This window comes from Tasmannia lanceolata, unplaced genomic scaffold, assembly GCF_043159265.1.
Source record: "Tasmannia lanceolata isolate RefF3 unplaced genomic scaffold, GAP_Taslan_0.1 ptg000012l, whole genome shotgun sequence".
In the NCBI taxonomy this organism is placed as follows: domain Eukaryota; kingdom Viridiplantae; phylum Streptophyta; class Magnoliopsida; order Canellales; family Winteraceae; genus Tasmannia; species Tasmannia lanceolata.
This window is the reverse complement of record NW_027518689.1, coordinates 31336996-31347500: the sequence shown is the minus strand read 5'-3', so window position 1 is coordinate 31347500 and position 10505 is coordinate 31336996. Positions and strand designations below refer to the sequence as shown.

Genomic DNA, 10505 nt, shown 5'->3' with positions numbered 1-10505 from the left:
TAGATTTAAAGTGAACTCTAATGGGTTTTGGGAGATTAGAACTGTGTAAAAGATGATAGTAAAGGGAATGGGTTCGGTTCAAGGTAGGAATAGGACTGGTTAAAGGGGTTAGGAGCGGGGATATGGGACTGGTTTTGATGCTTTGCAGGTTGTGCAGACAAAGAAATAGGATTGTTGCTGCAAAGTTAGAATAATATGGTAGTAAAAGATATTAGGAGGTATTTTCATTGGGAAAGGGCTAGTTTCAGGTAAGGGTTTAGGACTGGATCAAATCTGAAACAGGTTTAGAGCAGGGTTGGATCAGTTCTGGTTAGGAATAAGGTGCAGGAAATTTTATAGGCTTGGACAGTTGTAGTAGATGGGTAAAAGGTTTAGAAACTGAAGACAAGTCTACAACTAAAATATGTAACAGAGTCTAATTAAATCTGTAACAGTATTGTGCAAAGGTTCTGGAAGGGTTTTTGATCCTGTAATAATTCAAGTCAAAGAAAAGGATTAGGGATGAAGCCAAGGGTCTGGAGAGCATTAGGAAGGGAATTCAATGATGTAGAAGGTTCTAGGGTAATCGGATGGCTAACGTTATGGATCGGGAAGTTGGTCATGGAATTGGTGGGAGGTTGTCATGGTGAAAGATAGTTGATGTAATGGAAGATTGGGAAAGTTAAATGAAAAGAAATTTGGAGAAGAGAGATAAAGAAAGAATATTCCGCTAGTGCCTAGGCGTAAAGTGCGTTTGAGTAGCAGGTTGGTGGGCTTTGATTCCCCCTCTTCTCAGACATCGAGAAAGGCACGGCTGATTTCGTAGATAGAGTACAAGGGCCAAGAAGGACCCATGGCGAGAAGACGGTTCATGGCTTGCATGTACAAGATCGTAGTGAAATTGCAGCTTCACCGCCGTTCGCACTGATCCCGAGCAGTGTGTCAACCGAGAGGGAACTTGGAAAAGAAATTCAGCTTGAGGGCCTATGAAGAACGAGAGCAAAGGAATGAATAAAGAAAAGGAAAGAGATAGGGATACCAGATTGACCTGGAGTCACCCCAGGGCTCTCCTAGGCATCACACCAAAGGATTTGAAGTATCACACTCTAGAGCATCATGCCCACCCAATAATAAAAACATCAAGTTTTGTCATAATTCAATGGTTTTCAGGGCCAGAAGGCCTTTCCGTAAATTACAGGTTATGAAAGCGTGTCAAGCATCAGAAAAAGAAAGACGATGACGAAGAAGAAAGAGAGCATGCGTAGAGACTGTTGTCGCCTTCTGCCTGAACAAGTCGTCTTTATACATATATGTTTTTTTTTCTCACCTTTATTCTCTTGTATTTTTTTTAGCATGATAAGTGACCACCTCAACCCGCACATTTTACAAAATGAAAAATGGCAGCAGGCATATATGTATAAACATACACGTATATAGGGGTGGCAATGGTTCGGTTTCAGTTCGGTTTGACCCCCAAACCGAACCGAACCGAAATTTGAATCGGTTTGGTTTTACCGAACCGAAATTTGAATCGGTTTGGTTTTACCAAACCGAAACCAAATTTTCGGTTCAGTTTCAGTTCGATTCCGCCAATTTTGCCACCCCTTACTCATAATCATTGGAAATATTCGGTTTCTCATTGGAAATATTCGGTTTCGGTTCGGTTTGATCCCCAAACCGAACCAAACCGAAACTAAATTTTTGGTTCGGTTTCGGCTCGGCCAATTTTGCCACCCCTATATATATATATATATATATATATATATATATGAGAAAACGGTTCCTACACATGTGTAGAGAGTTCTCTACACACTAGCTTAAAATACAGTGGGGGCCCACATTGTTTGGGTGATCCAAGCCATCCATTTTAAAGGCCCTCACATAGATAGGTTGTCTACAAAAAATCAGATCCATAGGATCATCCCAACCCTACGATTTGTGGAGGCAAAATGGATGTCTTTAAACCTTCACAAATTAGTTCATTTTTTGCCTCCAAAGTTCGAATGGTTAGGATGATCCTATGGATCTGATTTTTTGTGGACACCCTATCTATGTGAGGGCCTTAAAAATGAATGGTTTGGATCACCCAAATAAGGTGGCCCCCACTGTATTTTAAGCTAGTGTGTAGATAGCTTATCTACACATATGTGTAGGAACCGTTTTCTCTCTCTCTCTCTCTCTCTCTATATATATATATATATATATATATATATATATATATATATATATATAGAGCATGAGAGAGAGAGAGAGAGGAAAGTGTTCCTGAGCTCTAGCTCAAATAAGTTTATCTGAGCTAGAGCTCAAAAACACATGTGGGCCCACATTTTTGGGGTGATCCAAAGCATTCATTTGGAAGGCCCTTCCATGGATAGGGTGTGTACAAAAAATCAGCCCTATAGGATCATCCTAACCCTGCCATTTGTGGAGGGAAAAAATGGGCAAAAACATGGACACACAGTGTCTGTCCATTTTCTCCTTCACCTTTGATTGGATTAGGATGATCCTATAGATCTGATTTTTGGTACACACCCTATCCATGGAAGGGCCTTCCAAATGAATGCTTTGGATACTATATAGCATAAGAGAAAAGAAGAGAATTTTTTGAATTTCTGAAAATTCTATGAGAATTACACATCACTTTTTTTGACTTTCTTTAACAAAGGCACCCATTCAACCCACATATTTTCAATCCTACACCCTCCTTTATACTTTTTAACAAAGGCACCCATTAAAGCCACATAATTTCAATCCTACCCCACTCCTTTATGCTTTTTTAATAAAAAATCTATAGGGTGATCTTAACCATCCGATTTAAGAGGAACAACATATTATGGAAACCTCTATAGATTGGAGGCCTAGGATTAGCCTATGGAAATGATTTTTGGGGCACAACATTTTTATGTTGTGTTCCATCACATGGGCGGTTTGGATCAACCTATGATGTGGTCCATACAGTTCTTTGTTAGCCCGTGCATCGCACGGGGTTTTTTACTAGTATATATATATATATATATATATATATATATATATATATGAGAAAACTGTTGGTGAGCTTAAGCGCACCAAACCTATGGTGCGCTTAAGCTCCCCAATCACATGGGGGCGCACTTTGTTAGGTGATCCAAAGCATTCATTTTAAAGGCCTTATGATAGATAGGGGGTGTACCAAAAATCAGCTCCATAGGATCATCTTAACCCCTTCATTTGTGGAGGACAAAAATGAGCAGATTTGTGTCTGTCCATTTTTGTCCTCCACAAATGGAGGGGTTAGGATGATCCTATGGAGCTGATTTTTGGTACACCCCCTATCCATGTAAGGGACTTTAAAATGAATGCTTTGGATCACCTAACAAAGTGGGCCCCCATGTGATTGGGGCGCTTAAGCTCACCAAAAGTTTGGTGAGCTTAAGCGCACCAACAGTTTCCTCTATATATATATATATATATATATATATATATATATATATAGAGAGAGAGAGAGAGAGAGAGAGAGAGGAATAAGAGTGTGCGCTCGACCGCACCAAGCTTAGGTGCGGTCGAGGGCCAAAAACTCATGTGGGTCCACATTGTTAGGATGGCCCAAAGCATTCATTTGCAAAACCCCATCATAGATAGGGTGTGTACAAAAAATCAGCTCCATAGGATCATCCTAACCCATCCAAAAGTGGAGGGCAAAATGGACAGACACCGTTTGCCACAAATCTGCCCATTTTTGCCCTTCACTTTTGGAGGGGTTAGGATGATCCAATGGAGCTGATTTTTTGTACACACCCTATCTATGATGGGGCCTTGCAAATGAATGGTTTTTATCACTACAAAAAGTGTGGGACCCATGTGTTTAGGCTCTCGACCGCACCTAAGCTTAGGTGCGGTCGACCGCACTCTTATTCCTCATATATATATATGAGGAAAAGGATTGTACGCTCGAGCGTACCAAGCTTATGGTACGCTCGAGTGCCCCAATCACATGGGTCCCACATTTTTTGTGGTGATCCAAAGCATTCATTTGCAAGGCCCTATCATAGATAAGGTGTGTACCAAAAATCAGCTCTATTGAATCATCCTAACCTTCCAAATATGGAGGGCAAAAATGGGCAGATTTGTGGTCTATCCATTTTGCCCTCCACAAATGGATGGGTTAGGATGATCCTATGGAGCTGATTTTTGGTACACACCCCATCTATGTAAGGGCCTTTCAAATGAATGCTTTGGATCATCCTAACAAAGTGGGCCCACATGTGATTGGGCACTCGAGCGTACCATAAGCTTGGTACGCTCGAGCGTACAATCCTTTTCCTCTCTCTCTCTCTCTATATATATATATATATATAGATATATATATATATATATATATAGAGAGAGAGAGAGAGAAAAGTGTAGCTACACATACGTGTAGCTAACTTAGCTACACCAACGGCTTAAAATACAGTGGGCCCCACATTGTTTGGGTGATGCAAACCATTCATTTGATGGGCCCTCATATAGATAGGGTGTGCCCAAAAAATCAGCTCTATAGGATCATCCCAACCCTACGATTTGTGGAGGCAAAAATGGACGCGTAAAAACCTTCACAAATCTGTCCATTTTTGCCTCCACAGTTTGAAGGGTGGGGATGATCCTATGGAGCTGATTTTTTGGGCACACCCTATCAATGTGAGGGTCTATCAAATGAATGGTTTGGATCACCCAAACAATGTGGGCCCACTGTATTTTAAGCCGTTCGTGTAGCTAAGTTAGCTACACGTATGTGTAGATACGTGTAGCTTCACTTAACTCATATATATATATATATATATATATATATATATATATATATATATATTAGGAAATGGTTTATGAGCTCGAGCTCAAATAGCTTATTTGAGCTTGAGCTCAGAAATAGGGTGGGTGCCTATGTTGTTTTGGTTATGTTAGATATTGATTTTATAGGACCCAACATAGATAGGGTGTCCCTAAGAAATCATCTGCATAGGATCATTCTAAGTATTGATTTGTGGAGGTTTAAAATGGACGACTAGAAATTGGGTCCATTTTTTGCCTCTACAGATCGAATGGTTAGGATGATCGTATGGAGATGGTTTCTTAGGAATACCCTATCTATGTCAGGATGTATGGAATGAATGGGTTGGATGAGTGAAACATGGGAGATGGAGTATTTATAGTGGCTAGCTCAGATAAGCGATTTGAGCTAGAGTTCACAAACCACTTCTCCCATAGTTGTTTGACTCATCCAACCCATTCATTTTATAGGACCTCACATAGATAGGATGTTCCTAAGAAACCACCTCCATACCATAAACCTAGCCATTGGATCTATAGAAGCCCATTTTCTAACCATCCATTTTAAACCTCCACTTTTGGATGGGTTAGGATGATCCAACGGACCTGATTTTTGGTACACACCCTATCTATGATGGGGCCTTGCAAATGAATGGCTCGGATCACCACAAAAATGTGGGACCCATGTGATTGTGGCACTGTCACTCATATGAGCTCTAGCTCACAAACCGTTTTCCCATATATATATATATATATATATATATATATATATATATATATATATATATATATATGAGTAAAGGGTTTCTGCACTAGAGCGCAGATAAGCTTATCTGTGCTCGAGTGCAAAAACATAGGTGGGCCCACATTGTTGGGGCGATCCAAAGCATTCATTTGGAAGGCCCTTTTATGGATAGGGTGTCCACCAACAATTAGCTCCATTGTATCATCTTAGGGTGTCCATTTGTTGGGTGAAAAAATGGGTAGATTAGTGGACAACCAGTATCTATCCATTTTCACCCCCACAAATGGACACCCTATGATGATCCAATGAAGCTGATTTTCGGTACACATCCCATCCATGATGGGGCCTTTCAAATGAATGCTTAGGATCACCCCAACAATGTGGCCCCACCCTTGTTTCCTGCACTCGAGCGCAGATAAGCTATCTGCGCTCGAGCGTAGCAACCCTTTCCTCATATATATATATATATATATATATATATATATATATATATATATATATATATATATATATATGAGGAAAGTGAAGCTACACCGCCGGCTTAAAATACAATGGGCCCACATTGTTTTGGTGATCCAAAACATTCATTTGATAGGCCCTCACATTGATAGGGTGTGCCCCAAAAATCAGCTAGGTAGGATCATCCCAACCCTACGATTTGTGGAGGCAAAAATGAACGTGTAAAAACCTTCACAAATCTGTCCATTTTTGCCTCCACAGTTTGAAGGGTTGGGATGATCCTACCTAGCTGATTTTTTGGGCACACCCTATCAATGTGAGGGCCTATCAAATGAATGGTTTGGATCACCAAAACAATGTGGGCCCATTGTATTTTAAGCCGGCGGTGTAGCTAACTTAGCTACACCGGCGGTGTAGCTTCACTTTCCTCTATATATATATATATATATATATATATATATATATATATATATATATATAGGGGTTGATATTTCTAGTCGGCCGACTAGAAAAGTTTTCTAGTCCGTCCGCCAAAAAATCAGTGCGGGCCCACATTTTTTGTGTGATCCGAAGCATTCATTTAATAGGCCTTGACATGGATAGGGTGTGACCAAAAAATCTGCTCCATAGGATCATCCAACCCTACAATTTGTGGAAGTTAAAATGGACGGGTATAAAACTTCACTAATCTGTCCAATTTTAGCTCCACAAATCGAAGGGTTAAGATGATCCTATGGAACTGATTTTTTGGGCACACCCTATCTATGTCAGGGCCTATCAAATGAATGCTTTCGATCATCCAAACAATGTGGGCCCACTGTGTTTTGGGTCGGCGGACTAGAGAAGGTTCTCTAGTCGACCGACTAGAGACACTTTTCTCATATATATATATGCACATATATGTATAAATATACACGTACACAACATATACAGGTTGTACTCCCCATTTTCTTTGAATGAAAAGAATCCTTCTCTTTCCATTTAAAGCTTTCCTGCTACCATCTTTTTCACTTTCATTACATAGTTTATAAATAAATATTAACAAAATGGCAGGTCCAAGGAGACATGGAAAAACTATAGAATTAAAGGTAATTCAGATTTCAAGAAAATGAGATTCCCATGATTTAGGAGAGAATTCTAATTCCAAGCTTTTTAAGAAATTCATTGTCTCGAATAATTCTAACTCTATAGAATGATATCGTTCACAAGATCTCAGATGGCAGCTAAGTCAGTTTCTGGTAGTGTTACGAGTGGGTCACATTACAAGATTACAAATAATTCTAAACTTCATCAATGGCATACTTTCTTTGAGTAAACACCATCTTATTACCAGTCCTTTCCACTATACAACAAGAATGAGGACTTCCTTGGACCACATCAAAACAACTTGCAAACTTCTATTTTCTCTATCATTGAAACTGCTCGTTATTACATACAAAAGTAGGACAGCAAAGCTTGTGGCATTTTTTGTATTAACAGGTACTCAACTTTTCTTTTTTCAGTGAGATAAGAAAAACATCATGCCTAAAACATAAAGTAAAGAAAAAACAAGAAATTACAAGCAAGGCAGAGGTTGCTTCTCAATAAGAGTATCTCTACTTAGCTAAGCTCATATGCCTTACATTTGGGGGCCTCATAAACCCTTCCAACCAACCTTGGAATTTTGCTTCAGACCATTCAATAACATATTGAAACTTTTATATGGACACTTCATTTCTAAGCCACGTCTTGAGTAATCATCATTTTCTTTTCTGAGAGTCATAATGATTTCTTTCATTTGACTGTGATTCAATCTTCGGAAATTTAGAATGAACTATTCAAATTATTGTCATTTTCACTGCAAGACCCAAAGGCTGTTCATAGTCATAGGCATATGTTTAATCGAATACCATGGCTATCTGCAGTTAAGAGACTTATGCCTTATTCCCTTATTGCTACATGCACTACTTATTGGCGAGAGCCATCTCAACAAAAAACGTTATCAAGGATCCTGCAAATCTCACATACAGGCCATCTCACTGCCACGTTTGTACTTCAAGATTAGTTGTCAGGTACATGTATGCTCATGATGTGTCTTTTCATTCGGATTTCAGATGTAACAATAATATATCTTATAATAGCTAGAATTCTACTCAGAATAGGTAGGCACCACCTACAAACACCTCTAATCCTAGAAATAGCCAAACCAAAGGACACTACAAAGAACTGCCTAGCCCAAGTTTGAGTGTTTAAGCAACTCCAAGATGTAGAACTGAACCAGAATCACCGTGAATGAATAGTTAAACTAAAAGAGCATGGCAATATTAATAAAAAAAGAGAGGGTTTTGACCCTCAAGGAGAAAAAATAGGGAGAGAAATCAGGGGAAAAATTGCGTGAGAGAGAGAGAGAGAGAGAGAGAGAGAGAGAGAGAGAGAGAGAGATGGGTCCACACAATAAGGGTTTCATGCGAGAGTGGGAGAGGGATTTGCGAAAAAAAAAATAAGAAACAAAATGTGGATGGGAGAGAAGAATGGCGTGGAGATGAAAGATGGCTCTTCTTCTTTCCTTTTCCTGAGGATCAGCCTTGAAGCTCTGATACCATGTTAGAAATGGAGTCTAAGGTTTGAGAGAGGAAGAAGAAGAAGAGGAATGGAGAGATGGAGAGTCTCCACTAGGGAGCTCCTCATGTATACGATGTATATATATGCCCAAATAAAGCAACCCTGGTACAATGAGTACAATACCCTCTAATATAGAGGTAATGCCTAGACTACCCTTACATGTTATTCAACAGTATGATGCATAGGTTTTTAAATTTAAAATTCCCATGACTTGACACTGAAATGAGTAGTGGGCCGGCCTTTGATTCGGCAAGGATGGGCCCACAAAGCATGTTGACAGATATAAAAAAAAAACCTTAAAAGGTTTTTCACCTTTGCAATTAGTATTGGCACCACTATTTGCATCATTCACATCCGAATGACAATTTATCTATAAATGTGTTGAAGAGTATTAAGGGTATCTTGTATGAGAAGCTGGTTTTATAATGACAACTATAGCAGAATGGTTCAACTGCTTGGTGAACTGGGTCAGCATTGTTTTAAATTTAGGCCAAAATCCGAAATTTCGGTCCAAAATTTCGGATATCAATCAACCAAAAATCTCAAATTTTTGGATTTCGGTTTGGATTTCAGCCGAAATGACCGAAATCTGAAAAAAAAATAATTCGGTTTCAGTTTAAATCCATGACTGTCAGATCTGTTCTCCAAAAAATCAGATCAAACAAGTGATTCCACACAAAAATGCAGATGTTGCAGTGACAGAGGCACTCACATGATCCTCAAAATCAGGGCTAGACAAATTGATAGAAAGGTTTCTCATCAACAAAAGCACCTGCACAACCATCAGAGAGAATCTATTAATGGCAACATTTTTTTCCGTCACAGAAAGCTTCCCCATTCAAAACAACTTTGCATGCTTATATGAAGATCATATAACCTTATCACCATAAGAAAACATAATTAAGAAGCTATTGCTACCATAAGAAATAATGTGTCCATGTCAAATCTATATCTAAGTGCATAGGTTATGATACAGCAAAAAGTATGACACAAATAGCTTTAAATTCACAAATATATATATATATATATATATATATATATATATATATATATGAGGAAAGTGTTTCTACTCGGCCGAGTAGAAAAGCTTATCTACTCCTCCCTTTAAAAAGTACAGTGGGCCCACACATTGTGGATGATCCAAAGCATTCATTTGATAGGTCTTAACATAGATAGGGTGTGCCCAAAAAATCAGCACCAAAGGGTCATCCTAGCCCTTCGTTTTGTTGGGCCTTGTAGAAACAGAATGGACGCATCTTACTCATCTTACACAGTGCGTCCATTCTGTTTCTACAAGGCCCAACAAAACGAAGGGCTAGGATGACCCTTTGGTGCTGATTTTTTGGGCACACCCTATCTATGATAAGACCTATCAAATGAATGCTTTGGATCATCCACAATGTGTGGGCCCACTGTACTTTTTAAAGGGAGGAGTAGATAAGCTTTTCTACTCGGCCGAGTAGAAACACTTTCCTCTATATATATATATATATATATATATATAGAGAGAGAGAGAGAGAGAGAGAGAGAATCCAGACATGCATAACATTTCATGCTGGAGACATACTGTACAATAATTTTTTCAACATCCATCCTTAGTGTTATCAATATTCTTTTCATGTTTAAGTGCATCATGCCACTGGATCTAATTTGACAGTATCATTTAGACAAATATAGTGTTGCTGTTTCACTGGTTCAGGTTTTACTTAAGTGCACCAGATTTAGATTCATCATGTGGCTGACAATGACTTGAACAGCAAAATGCTTCCAGTTAGTAACCCCATAATATGGAAGATCAAATTAGAATGCCATGATATTTGATCAGTCACAATTCTAATATTATACTTCACGAAATCAACTCAAATTTAACCGAGGAATCATTTGAAGCCATGGTTTTAAATGTCGTCCAAAACTAACATGGAACAGCCAAATACGTTTC

General features: G+C 38.9%; 1 protein-coding gene across 3 annotated transcripts in view; it reads right to left on the bottom strand.

The window, feature by feature from the left end:
• The window catches only part of LOC143887832 (Homeodomain-like superfamily protein), a 47032-nt gene that overhangs the window by 3173 nt on the left and 33354 nt on the right, over positions 1-10505 (bottom strand). For all 3 annotated transcript variants that reach the window (XM_077392043.1, XM_077392041.1, XM_077392042.1), the window contains one exon: positions 9279-9338. In XM_077392043.1, coding sequence (XP_077248158.1) covers positions 9279-9338 — 60 coding nt within the window. The remainder of the gene's footprint in view (positions 1-9278; positions 9339-10505) is intronic.